This window comes from Podarcis muralis, chromosome 3 (genome assembly GCF_964188315.1).
Source record: "Podarcis muralis chromosome 3, rPodMur119.hap1.1, whole genome shotgun sequence".
Lineage (NCBI taxonomy): Eukaryota > Metazoa > Chordata > Lepidosauria > Squamata > Lacertidae > Podarcis > Podarcis muralis.
The window spans coordinates 70,827,722-70,847,835 of NC_135657.1; the positions used below are offsets into that span (position 1 = coordinate 70,827,722).

The 20,114-nt window shown below is 41.8% G+C and overlaps 1 protein-coding gene across 2 annotated transcripts in view; it reads right to left on the reverse strand.

The window, feature by feature from the left end:
* Nucleotides 1-9,659: 9,659 nt before the first annotated feature.
* GPR6 (G protein-coupled receptor 6) overlaps nt 9,660-20,114 on the reverse strand; it is a 33,166-nt gene continuing 22,711 nt past the window's right edge. The window contains exons 2-3 of one of the 2 annotated variants that reach the window (XM_028723150.2): nt 17,094-17,326; nt 9,660-11,119 (exon numbers count right to left, since the gene is read on the reverse strand). In XM_028723150.2, the coding sequence (XP_028578983.1) occupies nt 10,112-11,095 (984 nt within the window). In that variant the 5' untranslated portion in view covers nt 11,096-11,119; nt 17,094-17,326 and the 3' untranslated portion in view covers nt 9,660-10,111. Of the gene's footprint in view, nt 11,120-11,640; nt 11,934-17,093; nt 17,327-20,114 lie in introns of those variants that run through there. The other variant, XM_028723152.2, reaches the window with a different exon arrangement.

The window sequence follows — 20,114 nt, forward strand, 5'->3', positions numbered from 1 at the left end:
AACTGCCTCCAGACATCGTGGTAAGGATACTTTGCACTAGGTCTGAGAGCCGAAGTTGATAAACTGTGACTTTCATCCTAAATTTCTGGTTCTATGGAAATAATAACTCAAAAACTGGAAGGGTTAACCATGCTGAAGATCTCTCCTCTGAGCAGATTAATGAATTCAGAGTAATTTAATTTTCTTACCTCTTAGATCTTGTGGAGTACGCCTTTTTTGTAGCATTAAGTTGTAAATAGATTCAGTTTTCCCTACAGTACATAACATTAACCAGAAGTGACAAATCATATCTCCCTGCAGGTATGGCAATCTTATTATTTATTTTCCTGTGATGCAGAAGATTACTTGCTACTATTACAACTGTGGTAAATATTTAGTCATACAAAATGTGTCATGAAATTAATCACTTATCAGAGCAAAACCTAAATTCCTACTTGAATAGTCATCCAAGCTCTGGTCAATACAACCACCATTTATTACCGGTATTTCTTCCCCTATAATTCCCTTTGAATGTTCACTAAGATGATACAGCACAGAATTAGTTTGTTTCCTTATAAGGATGCAGTTTATCAGAGTAACAATTGAAAGGCAGTCACACCTGAGAACTGTGGCCTGGGAAAATGTGTAAATTTGGTAATGAGACACCTTATCACTATCCTGTGTAAAATAAAGTACATTGTTTTCCAGGAACTGTCTACCAGCAACATTTAGTTGAATTCTGCTTTTGCTTTTTGAAAGGAGAGATGAATGCAGCCTTCTTTGAAATTCCTTTTAAAAGGAAATCATTATAAAATACTGTATCAGTGGCACTTAACAGCATGTTTATTTGATATAGAGAAGGAGAAGGAGAAGGAGAAGGAGAAGGAGAAGGAGAAGGAGATAATAATGGGTAATGTTATTTATGTCTGGTGGAAATGCCCAGTAATCAGACCCTTTTGGAAGAAGTTTTAGTAAGTCATTGTTCAAATTATCAAGAAACCTTTGGCTTTTTAAAAATTCTATACAGTCATTTTACAGTAATACCTTGGGTTACATATGCTTCAGGTTACATATGCTTCAGGATACAGACTTCACTAACCCAGAAATAGTACCTTGGGTTAAGAACTTTGCTTCAGGATGAGAACAGAAATCGTGCTCCGGCGGCGCGGCAGCAGCAGGAGGCCCCATTAGCTAAAGTGGTGCTTCAGGTTAAGAACAGTTTCATGTTAAGAACGGACGTCCAGAACGAATTAAGTTCTTAACCCGAGGTACCACTGTACTTTGATACTAGGATCTGTATGTAGAAGGAAAGCATCAATTTGGTATGGAGTACATTGGCAGGTGCAAAACATCTGGTGGCAAAGAAGGGGCATAATTCCTTTTGAAGCCCATGCTCTAAAGGAATTGTTAATTAAATTATGAAAAGCAGCGAACAGATGATGAAATTCATGGGATTTTTTTTACACCAGAGAGAGAAGAATACAATAGAGACTTTTTGTATAAATTGGTTCCCTTTTATTGAATTTATGAGGAATAGATATAACCCTGGTTTGGTAGAACACAGAAGCTATTCTATGATTAGAAGAGTGGTAAGCAAGGAATCTATTCTCCCACTGAAATCAATGGGTGATATTCAACTAAGTGGTAATTAATGGACCTAACTTACTCACGCTAATAAATTTCAGTGAGTACTCTTAAAATATAGTTGAATAGCCAGTGGCGAAGTTACCTGCTCCAGCACTGGGAGCGTCGTACATCTGGGGGTGTGGCTAGCGCAAGTCCCAAGGGTGTGGCATGCCGCCCGTGGGGTGCGTGGTGCACTTTGGGGGGCTGCATGGTAAGCGTTCTGCCTTGTGCGGGGTGTGCAGCGAGCGTCCTGGGGATGCGCGCCAAGTGTCCCGCAGGGCAGCCACGATGTCATCCCCCCCGGATAGTACCCAGGGCAGACTGCACCCCCACCCCCAGCTTTGTCCGCCAGTGTGAATAGCACCCAGTGGGACTTGAAAATGCTTAACTCTGACTGGATAGTTCCTTTAGCAATAGCAGGCTAGTGAAATTAACACTGAAGGCTTTAATAGTGCATCAGCTTTTTGTGGACCCTTCAGGCAAAACTCCTGTTGAATAAGGATAGAATGCGCTCTGGCTAAGGGCTCTGGCACTTACCCCATTGGTGTAGCTCATCTAATAAAGAGCTTGGCTTTGGAGTGCTGTCAATTTATTCATTTACTTATATATCTGTGAGCATTTTGTGACATAAATTGATGCAGAACAGATGTAGAAGTTTACCAGGTTCATCCATTTAAAATCTGAAAACCATGTTTTGTTGATGTGTGTGTAGGATGTTTCAGTTCAAATGCTCCTCTTTCTTCTTCTTTTTTTAAAAATGAAAACGTGCTTGCAACACATTCTCCCTCCTACGCCTGCCACCACCACTGAGTATTCATATGAATGGCTTGATTTGATTGTAATTAAAATCCAATAACAGATGACACTCAAGCAGAAATTAGAGGTAATTTCCAGCATTATTGAAACATCCAACTTCTAGAGCTTATTGAGCTTCTCAAATTATTGAGCGTGATCCCCACCCCCAGGGGTGAAAATTAGGATGGGGCTGGCCTACTTAGTTATTTTAAAGTGGGGACAGTGTACCTAGTTATTATTCTCTTGTAGTCTAAGGATTTAACCTTTTGCTTGCATTGGGTTAACAGAAAGTAATAGAAATAATAAAGCAACAGAACATGCACATACACATGCATACACACACAATTAAATAGACTACAGCAGCATCCAGAACACTTCCAAGTTTTTATTGGATATTTGTTTGGCTGAGTGTTTTATGTTGCATGCTGTCCTTCTAGAAGCCATAATTTGCCATTATGTGTTGGTGCCTCATATAATTTGTGGGGCCCACCTTCTTCTTGAGTTAGAATCCACACCTGGATCCAGTTAAATTAATGGGACATGACTATTCTTAATTTTATGTGAAAGGCTTAAGAAGCTACCATATTTTTCATCCCATAGGACGCACCTAGTTTTTTGGGGGGGGGGAAATAAAGGGGGGGAAATTTCCCTTTAATTCCCCCCCAAAACCAGGTCGGGGAATCCAAACCAGGTCGGGGAACAGCGGGATGGCGGCGCTTCCAAAGAACATGTTCAGTGGCAGGCTGCTATCCGCAGTGTGGGGAGCCTTGCAGGACCTCCCGCAGGCTCCCCAGGCTTGCTGATAGCTTCCTGAAGCCTGGAGAGCGAGAGGGGTCGGTGCGCACCGACCCCTCTCGCTCTCCAAGCTTCAGCAAAAGCCTGTATTCGCCCCATAGGAAGCACACAGATTTCCCCTTCATTTTTGGAGGGGGAAAAGTGTGTCCTATAGGGCGAAAAATATGGTACTTACCGTAAATCAATTATTTTGAAATCAACAAGAGAAATCAACAACTAATATTTATAGGTTGGGTGGTATCCATTTTTGTAATTTCAAATTTCAAAACAAAAACTAAACTACAATTTATTTTTTTGCATGATTGATCAGCATTCAAACACATTTACATCCCATTTTTTTTTGATAGCTTGGGACTCAAATATGCTTAACTTCAGGTGGACTGTGCACGCAAATCTTCACACTCAGTTACAAAAAGCCACTGCATCCAAAACAGAATTTAAAGCTACTGCTTCAAAACTGTAGAATTTGAAAATAGTTTTGAATAGATTTATGGTCTCTAGAATAACTTTTTGGGTCGTTTTTGTTGAAAAAAAACAATGGCTAGATTGCAATTTCAATTCTACCTCCCAAGTATGTGCTAAAATATTCAAAATTCATCAGATACATGAAGCGTAATCCTCCATTAGAAGATATGTATGAATATGTACATATACCTGAAGAAGCGTCTCCACCCCCATCGTTCTGCCCGGACACTGAGGTCCAGCTCCAAGGGCCTTCTGGCATTTCCCTCACTGTGAGAAGTGCGGTTACAGGGAACCAGGCAGAGGGCCTTCTCGGTAGTTGTGCCCGCCCTGTGGAACGCCCTCCCATCAGATATCAAGGAAATAAACAACCACCTGACTTTTAAAAGACATTTGAAGGCAGCCCTGTTTAGGGAACATAATGTCTGATGTTTTATTGTATTTTTAATATTTTGTTGGAAGCCACCCAGAGTGGCTGGGGAAACCCAGCCAGATGGATGGTGTATAAATATAATAATAATAATAATATTCCCACTTACACATGTACACATTCAAACACAGTGATGCAGATTGTAAATAGCCAAAAGGCAATGAAGAATGAAAAAGGCAATGTAATGTCTGCAAATCTCATATGCATATAAGAACAGTGACTAATTCACAACAACAGTAATTGGTGAAAAGCTAGCACTATACTATACTATTCAGATATGCTATGACAATTATACACCTGTATTGCAAATGAGAGCTATGGTTCTGATAAAACTCAAATAAAATATAATCAAATTTGCTGATAAATCTCTAGTTCATTCATTTCACACTGGGATTTCTCTCTAGTGCTTGTTACTAAATTTTAAAGAGCCCTCCAAGCAGGAAAAGCTAAGACATGCAAAATTACACTGTGAATATTATCTCTCCCCCAAAGTGCTTTCAACATTTGCATATAACTAGAGGCTTCTCTTATTTGGAAAGGCAGAAATGTCATAGCTGCTAATAATGTTATTCTGCTCAGGTACCCTTGCAGATCCAACCTGAGTATGAAAATGAAAGGCAATCTTTTTACTGCAACTAGATTGACGTCAATTCTAGTCCAAGAGTTAACCAGAACAAAACCAAAGTGTCCCCTTCCTCATTTAGGAGTACTCCTTCCCAGAAACAATTTGCAAGCTGAGAGAGAATTTTTTGACATGGTATATACATAAATTTATTATTATTATTACTATCAGTAATGTTCAGACATATTGGTCTTCTGAGTAGTAGCACATTTTTAAAAAAAATTAAGATTTTATCCAATTATTAACATTTATCGATTTCAGTATTATAAATGATTGGGGAATGGTTAAAATGTAGCTGTCCTGATGTAGGAAACCATGCGTTCATACCGATATGGTCGAGGAACCCCTTTAATAAGAGATGTTATGTTCTGCCAGACATACTGAAGTTTCTGAGGTCTGCTCCACCACATGTATACACTAGTATTCAAGGAGGAGAAAGACCCACATAGATCAGCACATGTCATCATTTGCAAACATAATGCCAGTGTCTATATACTCACTACATGAGTGGCAGAGGGTTCCCAATGAGTGTACACGAGGCAGAACAGACACTTGCACGATCTTCAAATATTATGCTGTACACATGTTTTCTGTGGGTTTTTATGAGAACAGTGTGCATCCTTTTGGAGAAAAGGTCACATATCACAGAGCTCTGATGGCACCAGACACCTCTTAGGTTGGGCGGGAGAGGGAGGGATGTTCTTTACAACTGCAGCCATCTGAAATGAAGGGTCTGACAGCATCAACTATTATGCAGCCATGAGGTTAGACTGGGAAGAGGGAACTCCATTTCTTTCCTTCCTAATACTGTTGTCTAATTAGTGATAGCAACCACCCCACTCAGCTTGATTCAGCATTAAGTCAGCAATTACAAGTGACATTAGAGAAAACTTTATTTTTAAAAAGCCCTCTACTTCCAATGTTTAGGGTGTGCAAGGTGTTGCTTCTGTATCCAAAATGGCACTACCCATGCACAATAGAGAGAAAGAGATTATCAGCAGGCTAGGGTGGGAGAAGCACAACATTTTGCAGGACAAAACACATGGGGGGGAGGAGACCTCCAAAGAGCATGTTCAGTGACATGAAATGCTAACTGATGAAAAACTGGGTGTGGGAACAGTTATTCAAGACTAAATTGGATATAGGCCGGTACATGTAAGTCCCCTCATACCCCATACACCCATTTAACTTAATAGTACTTAAAATGCATACCTATGGTTGGATTGTGCCCAACCATCTGGGGAAATTAATATTAAAAACAACCCTACCATGAATCATCGATCAGATTACTCAGTGCACCAGTAAGTAACTTGTGTTAACAAGACAGCCCTCCAACAATGCAGAATCTTGCACGTGCTTCAATGTGTAGACTGGTCTATTCACTTCAAAGAAGAGGATTCACTAATCTGGGAATTTCCAGGTTCAAAATGGCAGGCACATTCCAGCTTCAAATGGTTAGGCACATGCAGTGCCCTCTGACATGACTTTCCCTCAAAGTGAGTAGGGTATTTCTCCACATTTCCCCTGATAGGCTTAAGCTCTCGTCTCCTGCTTTCCAAATCCATGCCTTATGGAGTGAGCCACTGGAGGCTGCTGCTGTTGTGTGTGTGTGTCTGCCCCTGTTGTATGTCCTGTGCCTTCCTTCAGCTGCCCTACAAAATAAACTTTCTACTTGAACACTTGTCCCAGGAGGTGTGTGTGTAATATTTGTAGGTATCCTGCCTGAAGAGCTAGGTGAGCGCTGTGGTGTGTCTTCTTGCTTCCCTTGTGCTTATAAAACTGTGGTTGTGAGCAGTATAAATGAATTTGTATCTTTGCTTTGGGGCTGGCGGGAGCAGAGACTGAGTTCATGGGGATGCTGTGGTATTGTATTATTTCCATGTGTGTGGGGGTGGGGTGGGGGTGATGCAGGGGGGTGTTGGGTGAGGGTCCCCATCATCATGGGTTCACTGGCTCCCTCTATGTGTAGAACATGGATTGTCAGGTATTGGCAGAATTCCCATGACTGCTGATAACATGTCTGCCAATTTTTCTTTTTTCTGCTTATACATATTTCTTGTCCCCTCCTGAGCACACCTTGGATATGGTAGCAATTCTGCCAATGTAGCAGCGGCATATAGCGTATCTGGTCCCAAAGCAATATGAGTAAAGGATTGCTCTGCCCATGTTTTCACACCTTAACATTCAATAAACATTTGCATGCATTGTAAAAAATGCACAACTTTACAATATCACAAAAGATTATGTGAAATGAATTAGATGTCAATCAGTGGAACTATCACCTCTTGTTTATGTACAGCTTATTCCTTATTCAGTAAATGCTGGTGTACTGTAAATTCATTGTATTTTGGTAATGGTGGAGCAGGATTATATAAGTAGCAACTAAAGACATTGCTCACATATCATTAGCACAGCTTGATGCTCAAATAGCCAAAAATTTACAAAAGATTGTTGTCTATCTGGTGTTATATATACTACGTAGGTACAGTGTAAGCAGTATTATTCCTTGAAACTAGTTGGCACTGTTTATACATGCTTCATCATTTGATGACCACATGCCAGATGATGGCTTTGTTGTATGGAAACAGCCTTCCCAGATCAAACACAAGCAGAGGTTTCATGTCACCTCAAATGCAATACTTTCCAGTAAAAGCAGTTCACACTGCAAGTTGTCGAGTTGAACAGTAAAGTGATGGGAGATCATGTGGCATGCATGCCTGTGTGAAATAGCCTTTCATTTCCTCATTTTGATAATTACGGATCACCTAACTAGGTCTTTACATCTAAATACCTGATGTTTGGCATTCTATAGTTGTTTGATACTTAATCAATGGACTAAATTTGTATTTCAAGCATATTTTTGTGTAGTATTTCTTGGTCTATACTTAAATAAGTGGGAGGAGCGAGAGATGTAGGGATCACCTGATCCAAAAGATTTGGTCTTTACAGTCTTTGTTGCCAAATGATGTTGTGTAGCTGCTGCAGATATTAAAACTAACATATACATTCTACTCACAATATACTCATTTGCTCCAGTTTAGGGAACTGCCAACACAACCAAACTCTCTCAGAGCCTGTCCTTCTACTTAACTAGTGCTAGCAGAGCAATACTTCTGCTGATTTGTTCAGCAACTTGGGGGAAGGGAAGGGGTAACTACTAGATCAGGCTTCCTCAACCTCGGCCCTCCAGATGTTTTGAGACTACAATTCCCATCATCCCTGACCACTGGTCCTGCTAGCTAGGGATCATGGGAGTTGTAGGCAAAAAACATCTGGAGGGCCGAGGTTGAGGAAGCCTGTACTATATTCATACTCTCTCCCCCCACACCCAATCCATGTCTCAACAAGTGAATGGCATTGCATGAATTTCATAATTTTCGTGGCAAAACTGTGTCACCATCCCTTAAAAAAACTGCAGGAGTCTGAATGCTGCAGCTATTGAATCCAGGGTCCTCCCTGCCCCCCCCCAATAATCCATACAAGTCATAGGTTGTAGAGCTGCATATTGCCCTCTCATGTCATGTGTCTCTGCTTAATTTCATGCAGATGGCAAGGAAGTGAAAAACAGCACGAAAGAGTTGGAAGAGAGAAAATAAGCAATCCTGCCAAACTTTGGCCCCTTTTACTTTTGCCTCAGTCACACTCACTACCAGTAAGCAGCCTGACAAATTACCCAATGAAATGCAGCCCTCACCCAAGAGAAAAAAGTGTGTCTATTCTTGCTGTCAGAGGAACTATTTCCCATGCATATATTGCTTTCACTGGATTGGAGCAATTACTATCAGTTCCCAGATTTTGTTAACCTTGAATGTTTATGTTTTCCTCATTTTAATGTTACTGGATGAAAGTGTTCATGCAGTTTTGGGTTTTTGAGTCTCTACTGCTGCAGGATGCAAATGCCAGATGATTTGGTCTAAACTAAAGGTTGTTTCTTTCTTTAAAAAGATTGCATCTGGATTAAAGTACTTTAAAGAATTTATGACCTAGAACAAAATATGGAATCTGCTTTCTAGAACTTATTAGAGATGTTTTAGATAGCTGCAGTTTTTAAATTCAAACAGAAGTGATAATAAATAATCATTTGACTCTAGTTAAGTAGGAACTCTCCCAAGGATACTTAGAATCTAGACGTATACTGCAATACACTATGGTTTCAAAGTATTGGTTTATTTATTCATTTTGATTCAGCTGTGCAAGTCCTTCCAAGCTAAGATGTAATTCTCACCTGCTGCTTCTGGAAAAAAATGACTTATTATAAGTGAATGGGTTATATCACAATGTGGCCTAATGCACACAGCCAGCAAGCTGTGCATAAGTCCCCCTGAAGAATTGGTCAGACAAAGGCAGACAAAAAGAGGCACCTAGGGCCTGTGGATTGTCACAGAAATCAATTTATTATGAGCTTGCGCAGGTGTGTCAAGAAGGAAACATGGACCAAATCTAAACTAAGCCACAAAGGAGGTCAAATGGGAAAATATAGAAATTTTCTCTGATGCTACCCCTCCCCCCCCAATAAATGGAAATTAATTGGAACTCTTGAAGATTTCAATGACACTCATATAGAATAATTTCCCTGTGAGCTGCAACCATCATTTGAGAATCAGAATAACTCTTTGATCTTGCTTCCTCTCTTGAAACAATTTTATTTGATAGCCTCATATCTTACCTAAGAATAGTGATGAGGCCTTTTAAAGACTTAGAGGAATTAATATTATACACATGCTTGATTAGCTTTATCTCTACAGAAAATAAAATTACTACTGAATAGAAACAAAATAAACAAAACAGTATATTTGAGAAACTTGTTTTATGATGTGGTTCCTCTGCATAAGTAAACTAATTTCATATGGGTGGATAAACCCAATTCATATTTTCAAGTAAATAAAGGTAAGGCATCATGAAAGGTTTTTCAAGCTCTTAGAGGCTATTAAATCAGCTCAACACACAAAATAAAAATATGTAATGAATTGTTTTATTTGTGTACAAAATGTCATAATTTGTCAATACTGTGCAGCAAAATATATTATCACTCACATCCCAAAATAATCAGACAATATTTTACTTCTTCTCTCTCTTTCTTTTTGCCCTTTAAAAATGGCAATACTGTTTTGGCAGTTCAGCAGCTAAAAATAAAGTGCTATAATTACGTAGTCTTGGAATGCCTCCACTTTACAAATGTGATGCACAATCTTGCATACAACCACACTGTTGTCCCCCCACCCACAACCAAAAGCTTTAGACTTTTCACATTCTCAAGAATACACACACATAAAGTGCTACTGTTTAAACATCTCCCCCCAAAAAACAATTTCACAACATGTATCTGGTTCATACCAGGCACTGTAATTCACAAAAGTCAAAGATTGTCACTTTGTGCAAAACGACACAGAAGGAGAAGTCACTTAGACATCACTGGGGGATCTTGAACGAAAGGACACTTTTGATTGAAAGCAGCCACAAAACAGAACCCACATAGACCTCTGAATTTCTTGGTTTCTGTAGGCATAAATGATAGGATTGATCATGGAATTGTAGGTAGCAGGTAGAAGTGTGGCATAAGTGTACACAGCAGGATAGCGGGAATCTCCAACTATGCAGTAGATAGCAAAAGGTAACCAACTGGCTCCAAAAGTCCCAAGGATTATAGCAAGTGTTGAGACTCCCTTTTTGGTTGCAACATAGTGAGATGCAGTCAGAAAATGTTGCTGGAGTGCTATCTGGTGTGCATGCCTGCAAACTATTTTGCAGATTTTAATGTACAGGTGCAGCATGAGAATAAAGATGACAAAGAAGGAGGCAGACAGCAAGGTCACATTACTTTTGGTCAAGGGTCTCACAATACTGCACGATGAATAATCTTCTAGGCAATTCCAGCCCAAGACAGGTAGAAGTCCTAAGCAGAGGGAAACCCCCCATGTGATGATCAGCATCATATGAATACAGAGAGCAGTCTTCTCAGAGTAGTAAGTCAGTGCGTTGTACAGGGAAAGGTAGCGATCAACTGTGATGGCTAATAAGCTACTCACAGAGGCAGTAAAAGAGGCAACTAGGAAGCCAACTGTAATAAGGCTGATGGTTTCTGACTGGATCACATACTGGAAAACAAAATTGAGGATCAGGCCAACTCCAGCCAGTAGGTCTGCTGTGGCCAAGCTCCCAATCAGCACAAACATTGGGGTTCTTAGGTTGGGAGTGTAGAATATAATGGCCACAACGATCGCATTTTCACAGGCAATGATGGTCCCAGAAATGCAGAGCATAATATCCCAAGGGTTGATGGTAAAGATGGGGAGCTTGGAGGAGAGCTCCAGAGAAGAATTCTGGTTGCTGGCTTGGATCCAGGGCACAGGGCTCCTGGTTTCATTCAAGGCAATGCTTTCATTCATCTCTGCCGCAGCTAGGTATGCCACCTGGAAGGAGAAGAAGGAGGAAGAAAGGAAGGAAGAAAAGGGGTGTTAAAATAATGCCTTTGCTGAAACAAAAAAGCAAGAGAGAAGGAAACACAGAATAATAGCTAAGTTAAAAGGACAAAATAATAGAAGGCAGAAATCTAACACGAAAGTGAAGGAAACATGTCTAGTCTAAGGCACAAGGAAGTGGGGATCAGCATTCATAGGCGGGAAAGAAGCAACACAAACCCATAGAGCCTGGTCAATAGCTGGTGCGCTCAGAGAGCCGCGTTTGCAAAAGCCGACGGGCGCTCTCCGTGGTGCTGAAACTAAAGTTTTCCCTCCCTCTTTGGGAGCGGACCCAAGGCAGGAGAGCCTCGTTCGCGCAAGCAGGCGACTGGCTCAACCGCATCTCGCCATCGCAGCCTATTAAGATCCCGCTGGTTTGGCTTTAGCTACGCGCTGCGCTCTCTCTTTGTCCTGCGATTCTCCCGCCACACACACACACAAACACCCCACCCCCCCGCAGCACCCGCTCTTACTCTGCTTCAAGGCTGAGAGATGCTTCTCATGGATGCTGCTTCTGCCGCTGCTCGCCGCCGTCTGCCCCGTCGCGTGGCTGGAGCCGCGTCCCTTCTTTGCCTTTGGCGGGCAGGAGCCGAGGAGGCGGGAGCAGGCGGCTGCCACCCTGCGCGTCTCCGTCCCGAATGTGAGCCAGAAAGAGCGGGAGCGCTCTCAGGCGGCTCCGAGTCTGACGTAGAAATGACAGAGGCGAGGGCAGGGCCATCAGCCGCCCAAGCGCGCACATGGAGCGCTGGCCCCGGACGAGCCCCCGCCCGCCGAGGGAGGGGGGAAAGCGCGCGCAATTAAACTCGAGGGATGAAAGAGCAACGCGAGGGAGGAGGAAGGCACCGCCGAGCAGAGACGCTGAGCGTCTGGGGAGGGCGGAGAAGCGTCCCCGAAAGCAGCGGGGCGGGGGGGCGCAGGCGAGCAGATACTCCAGTCGGGAGCGGGAAGGAAGGGGAAGAGCAGCGCCGAAGGGCACGTGGACTGAGCAGGAGAGGGGGAGAGGAAGGCGGGAAACGTTGGTGTGGGGGGAGGGCAGGGGGCCAGCAGGCTGAGGGGGAAGAGGGGAGAAAAGGGGCTCGTGGGTGGCGAAGATAGGGCGCGCTCAGCTGCAAGCGCCCTCCTGCCCTGCTGCCTCAACCCCGAAAGAGGCCGCCCGCTCTGGTTCCTGACCAGGCAACGCGGTCGTTGAGATTCCCCTGCAAGGCGAGGCGCTTCCCACGCCAGTGCGGTCGTGGGGGAGCTGCCGCTCACCTTGGCCCCCTGGAGTGTGAGACACGTGTTTGCAAACACGTGCTGTTGCATCCACACTTTTACTTGGAAGGGGTTGCACTCCCTCTGAAGGAACAAGTTAGTAAGTCTAGGAGTGCGACTGGATTTGCTCTGTCGCAGCTGTCCCAAGAAGACTCCTCAGCTAGGGGTGCTTAACCCCCACTTCCGGCTGGTCACTGGTTGCCCTTGGGGTGTGTTTTTTTTTGGACCCTGATAACCTGTCCTCAATGCTCTAGTGACTTTCCATTTGGACGACTGCAATGTGCTTAACATGGGGCTACCCTTAGAAGTCAGTATGGAAGCTAACACAAAAATATATCATGGAATTGTGTGAAATACTCAGTCTGAGCCTCAGTTTCCCCATCAGCAAAGTGGAAACATTAGTGACTTTTCTCAGACTGCTATGGGAGGGATGGCAAAAGAGTTCACCAAGTACTTTGCAAAGTGAATGCACTACATTAAATCTTAAGGAGAAATAGTAGTAGTAGCAGTTAGCAGTTCTTATAGGACTCAGTGGGATATACTAAGCAAGTGCTACCATGCATACAGCCCAATGCTGTGCACAGGGAAAGGCTTCACCAATTTCTGTGGACCTACCCTCAAATAACTGCATAAAGTCTCAGTCTGAATAACTTAGGCTGTGTACACAATATGACATCTGAAGCATGTTGTTTCCCTCAAGGAATTCTGATCACTGTTGTTTTAAAGGGTTGTTGGGAATTGTAACTCTGTGAGGAGTAAACTACAGTGCCAGTGGCACAGCTAGCTACTTGGGATGCAAGCCCCATGCTTGGGCAGTGCGGAGCCTGCAGACGCCTGAGCCACTGTGTCACTCTCAGGAGAGAAGCGAGGCTCGGGCACGGTAAGTGCGCCCTGACCCCGCGGTGTGGCACCCAGCGCTCCCCCCCCCCCAGCTATGCCTCTGTGCAGTGCCCAGAATTTTTTGAGGAAAAGAATGTGCTTCAGTTGTGCTTTAAAGGTTTAGTGTGTATGCAGCCTTAGCGACTAAAGATCAGAATGCTCTAATGCAACCTTCTTAAAAACTGCATCGAGATCAAAGAAGACTGAGGAGAAGATAAGGTATTAGAAAACAGGTTGAGAAAGTTGCCTTAAAAACTGGAAGGAGAAGATGTAGCACAGTAAAGGTTCTTTTCCCACCACCACTGCCCATCTATTTCACTGAACAAAAACAAAACTATATAGTCTATGTCAAGACAAAGAGGAAAATTAGCATCTGCTAATGATATACACTAAAGGAAGTTTCCTTATACGGTACTAGATCAGATCACTGGTCAATCTAGCTTGCTCTTGTCTGCACTGACTGACAGCAACTCTCCACTGTTTCAGGCAGGGTTCTCTCAAAGCCCTACCTGGAGATGTTGAAAATTAAACCTGCACCTTTCTGCATGCAAAGCATTTGCTACAGCACTACGCCATGATCCTTCCCATACTATCGGAATAATATTTGAAGCTTTGGACCATGTGGGGAAAATCCATACTGCAGCTCAACCCCAGGCTGGCATTGCCTTTTAGGAAACTGGACTAATGCTAATTGAAGGAGGAGCCTATGTATGGCCCTAGAGCTTCTCATATTGCCTTGTTGAGGTAGGAAGGAATGGCACTTCAGCGACTGCCAGGCCATCAGTACAGAGTGAGAACCCAGCCTAAGGAGAGAAAAAAGACACCTGCAAAGTGGTGAGGAAAGCCACTTTCCCTATTTCTTCTTTAGGTTTTTTTTATACATGTAGGTGGAACATTTTGCTGCTGTCAGTCTGAGTTTGATTCATAAGTATCTCAGTGTTCCCTGAATTTAATTTAATTTAATTTTTTTACCACAGCCTGAGTCCTGTAAACACCAGTTTAGAAGATATACTAGCAGTTCGGCAACAGAACACATGATACTTCTCTAGATGAATACATGTTAATCACAATGTAGGAAGTAGTTTGGGACGCGGGTGGCACTGTGGCCTAGGACTTGCCGATCAGAAGGTCGGCGGTTCGAATCCCCGCAACGGGGTGAGCCCCCGTTGCTCAGTCCCTGCTCCTGCCAACCTAGCAGTTCGAAAGCACATCAAGTGCAAGCCTTGCAAGTTGCTGCAAAAGAAGGCTGGTGAACAACATCACGAGTGTTTCGAGAAACAAATTGAAACTCTCAATTTTGTTACTTTTACTATTGCCAGGCACTGTGGGTTAAACCACAGAGCCTAGGACTTGCTGATCAGAAGGTTGGCGGTTCCAATCCCCGCGATGGGGTGAGCTCCCGTTGCTCGGTCCCTGCTCCTGCCAACCTAGCAGTTCGAAAGCACATCAAGTGCAAGTAGATAAATAGGTACCTCCGGCAGGAAGGTAAATGGCATTTCCGTGCGCTACTCTGGTTCGCCAGAAGTGGCTTAGTCATGCTGGCCACAAGACCCGGAAGCTGTACGCCGGTTCCCTCGGCCAATAAAGCGAGATGAGCGCCGCAACCCCAGAGTCAGTCATGACTGGACCTAATGGACAGGGGTCCTTTACCTTTAGGAAGTAGTTATTCAAGCAAAATAATTTTTTTCATACTATTTTAGTAATCTGTACACACTCATCAGACAACACAAGAATCAATTTTCTGTTGCAGTGGGTGTTGATTGCTCCAACAGGTTTCTTAAATAGGCCATAATGGCCAGTCATGGCTAGTACTATTGGTAGTATCTCATTCACCCAGGGTGAGACTCACAGAAAAACAAATTTCCCTGTAGCCCGTGAAGTGGGATAGAACTGTAGGTTTTTGCAGAAGACTAAAAAGAAGGAGCCTTTATGGGGGCTCTAATGCTCTTTTCTCTGAGGGAAACTTGCACTCTTTATAGTTTCACACAGGTATTGCTGTATGCTTGATTAATCCCACACACACACTGTACATTTGTAAAGATATAGAACATCATAAGACACACACAAGTGCTTTCTCCTCACAAAGAAAGTGACCCCGTAGAAGGCCTTTGGGATTCCCTATTACTGAGAAGAGTGAGGAACTATACAGTAAAACATCTATTAAATCTTTGGAAACCCTTGATACAAGAGTCATAGGCTGCAGTCCTATACACACTTACCTAGCAGTAAACCCCATGGAACTCAATGGGACTTAGTCCTGGTGTACAGAATTGTACTGTTAGGGAATGCTTTCATTACCCGTTTCATTGTAAAAGAAAAGGGACAATAAATCCTTCAGGTTTGCAAATATATATTGATTGGGCTCAGTGTATTTCAAATATCTTCTTCAGATGCATGATCAGTTTGAGACAGTTTTTTGGGGGAAATATGCACAGAGGCTGAAGTCTCAAGTTCATCCTAAGCATGCTCCTGAAAAAAAATATTCAAAGCACACTGCACCGGGGGGGGGGGGGGGCTTCCTCTCTTCCTGTCTTCAAGTTTGGTGTCCTCCTGATATTCTTTATTTGAAAACACTGTTTCTTCAACATCATTCACTATGCTGTACTCAGATAGTATGACGTTCAAAACTAACTGGAATAATGCAGCTGCTGCTACTACATGTGATCAAGATTAAAAACCACACGTAGCTATGAAATCAATGCCTTAAAGACACATTCCAGCTTTGATTATCTCCCGTTTGGAAGAGGATAATTAGATAACAGCAATTAAAGTGAAAATCTTTGCACTTCTTGATGATGCCCCATGAGAAACATATGAAACAACCTTCATTCTTCAAAGCCAGAAGAGATCCCAACTCCAGCTGTCATTAGTAATATTACATTATTAACATCTTCACAATGTTTGGTATGAATCTAATGGTTGTGACTGAAATAACTGATGGATGTTATACGTTATATGGCATAAAGAATCAGTCCACAGTCAACTGACATTTTTATCTTTTATCCCACTTTATATCTTATTCAGCTAACTGTTCCTGCTAGTGGTAGCTGGCACAAGGACTTCCACTAAGACATCAAGGCTTTCCACACCTCTCCTCTCCCCATGCACCCCCTGAAATTGGCTTGGGAGTGTGTATGCATGTTGAGGATCATTCTGTCCTGCAAGCTGAAAAGCTTGCACAGATGGAATGACTGCCACAGCACAACATTGAATTCCTACCTCCGTTTTGGAATGAATACCCAATACAAATTATTCATGCCTCTTATCTAGGTGTGTGTACAAGAGAACTCCAGAGGATATATTCCTGAAAAATAATTAGGGTCTCCTGCAAATACCATCTTATCAGGAGGTAAGAAATGCACAATGTAGGAATTGGGCCTGTAGTGCTGTGGCACCTACCATTCGGAATTCCCTGCTGTTGTATATTAGACTGCTGCTCTCTTTTGTCTTTTTGGCACCTACTATATACCTTTCTCTCCCCCCCCCCCGCAACAAGCCTTTTAAATATGTTTTTACTGTTTTATCACTTTCTTTGCTGCCCTGGACTCCTTTGGAAGGAAGGGTGGGATAGAAATTTAATAGATAGTTAGGTAGATGATAGGTAGGTAGATGATGATAGATGATAGATAGATAGATGATAGATAGATAGATATTTCATGCTGACGTTTCTGTTGCTGAGTGCAACATTTGAAATCTGGGCAAAATTATACGTTATGACATGAGGATGCCTCCAAAAATTGCACCCTTGTGCTGGATTATCCCTTTCCCCTATATTAACAAGTAGCAAGACATTTACCTGGGTTGTGATGTCAAATTTTGCATTTCTCCATTCTTTTCAGCTGCAGTCAGTGTTGTGCTGTGGGTGGTAGCACATTCAATACTGTGATGTCACATGAGTAAGTGTTGCTTTGCATTAGGAAAGAAACCAACTGGAGGTTTCTGTTTCCATTGACAGCCTTGTATGACCTGTAACATGTAGTTCCTTCCTGAGTCGCCTCCATTTAAAACTGTTACTCCTTGTTCTTTCCTCTGTTAACAGAAAACAAATTAGCGTCATCTTTATAATAGCATCTTACAGGTGTTAGAATGTACCTCCTTGTCCCTATAAAAGACACAGCTCTTTTTCAGGCTTTCAAAACACTTCTTGTATTAAAGACTTTTCAGTCTGTCACACTTCCCTGAGTCTTTTCCAGATTTTCTATGGCTTTTCTTTAAAAGGTGCAGTAACCCAAGAAAGCTAAGAGTAGGTCAGTCAGGACTCCAGCATTTGCATCCTGAAGTTTGAATATCATGTTCTAATGTATTGTGAAATGGTTTTTGGGGTGGGGGTGGGGGTCACCACCTCTCTTCCTTTCATCTCTGTTTCATTTGCATCTCAAATATACACAGGATTTAATTTGCCTAGTCAAATATATATTCAGCTGAACAAATCTGAAAGACTTGTGCTGCTATCTTAGATATTTCTATTCAGAATAAGCCCCATTGAATTCAACAGGATCTCCTGCAAGGTAAGTGTGTGTAGATTTGCAGCCTATATTGAGAGTACCATATGCCCCAGAGGTGCACTTAGCCTCTTCTAGAACTTGGGACTATTGCTGTTGCAGCATCTACTGTCTGTAATCAATTACAAGCCAAAATCAAGTATGATGATGCTTAGTTGCCTACTAAAGAAGCTTTTGTTTAGGAAGGCTTTCCTTAAGTGTAACCCAGTCATTTATAGAAGATCAGTTTTATCTTTGATGAAGTGCTTTTGTTTGTATGGATGGTTTTATTGTTTTAGAGTTTATCAGGTTGATTGTATTGTTCTTAGACCTTGTGTTTCTTTTTTCTTTATTCTTTTGTGTTTCTGAGTTTTATTCTGTGTTTACTCTGTACACTGTTTCAGAGGCTTAATGCCAAGAAGTGGTCTATGGATTTTTAAAATAAATTATAAATAATAATCTTTTAAATCTCTGTCATATTTCCTATCATAAGAAGTACTAGGAATTCTTTGAGCTTTGATTAATGACCTACTTCCATAATGCTAACAGGCCTAGAAGCCAGTCTAACAATACTCCTGATAAATAATCAAATAGAGTTTATCATTGTAGTTAAAAGGGTTTACACTTGCACTCTTTGCAATTTTTGGAGCACAGTTAACAAACATTACAGAAGTGACAGAGAAAATAGTGCTTTCAGGGATGAAGAAATATTTTTTTCCAGACCTATTTATATATTCATATACTGCCTTTCATTCTAAAAAATGAGACCTTGAAAATGGCTAATACCCCCATTGAAACAACTAATTAAGAAGAAAGTTAGTATAGAAGCAATATATAATTGCATAATAATTATGCTGTCATATCACTTTTTTGAAGCCTATTTTCTGCCATTGTCTCTGCTGCTCTTTTGGTAACAATGCTCTTTTTTGTATTTAAATGACTGCATCCTGTTCTTTCTGCTTTAATTACATGAGCTATCCCAGTCAACAAGCTAGAGCTGGCTACATTGCAGTGTCACTGAGGTCAAGCAAAGTCCATGGAAGATGAGGAGAATGCTTCTTCCATCTGTCAAATAGATTATCCTAACCAATTAGGGATTATGAGAGGTTGTCACAATTAGGGATTAATTGATGATGTCAGAATGGAATGATGTCACAATGTAGCCAATAAGATTTAATGTGCTGATGCGATTGAAGACAAAGCAAATTCAGGAAGCATCACTCTCATTTTCAATGCAAACCCTGAGGAATTACCAGGGTCCAAGTGTCACTCATCTAATTCTCATTGTAGTTATAAAACTCTCCCCCAAAGCCTTCCCCCCTTCAAATATCTGTGCTCCGTGTAGAGATATGGCAGCAGGGTAAGAGTGGCACATGACCCTGAGGGTGGAGGGTTATAATCCTGCTTCCTACTAATTATATCACACTCCTTCACAAGTATAATGCATAAAGGGGACTAGATTCTGCAGATTTTCCATTATGCTTGGCTTCATAAACTTTTATGTTTCTGTAGGCTATATACACACAGTAAAATTGATTTGATAAAGCTTTTAAAAATAAAACAAAAGTGTCTGCTGAGATTCCAAAATAATTACATTTCTGCATGCCTAAAGATCTTGAAGAAGTAACTAAGAACTGTAGTGAAACCTTTTCATAATTTAACTTTCCCATAGAAACTTAGAATAAATTCTCAAGAGGATGAGGCAGAGTAGAAAACTTTGTACTTGGCAAGTAAGGAACGTCTTTCAATAGTTTGGAGCAAATGGTAAATAGGAGGCTGAATGGTGGTTAGAGGGTTAAAAGAGACCAAGTGTTAGGAAGGACAAGGGGAGGGTTTGTTGAGAGTGGCAAACAGTGGTGAGTTTGAGTGTAATGCAGTAAGAGAGGAGGTGGGAACTGAGTTAGAGGTTGATGATGTGGTCAAAGGAGAAAACAATGCCAACAGAGACAGAAACCAGGACTTGGGCAAGGGATAAGATCAACAGGTGTTAGATCTCAGCAACAGGCTATAGAGCCCATTGAGAAAGTTTGCGGAAAACATCATCCCATTGAAATCAGTGGGGTTTCAAAATTGTTACCTCTGGGCAAACTAGATATAAGGGAGATGGAAAGTACAAATAGTGATAAGAACTGTGTTAAATATTTTTATGTTAACTTTTCAACACCCTATCCAACTTAAATATAGTATTTTATTACAGGGAGGGCATTTTTTTAATGTCATTTTTTCTGACATTCAATTAAAACATTTTTTAAAAACTTCAAGCCTGCAGTTATTAAAGTTATTAATCACCCTACTTAATTGGTGCTTCCCTTCCTAATCACAAAATAATGCTTCTT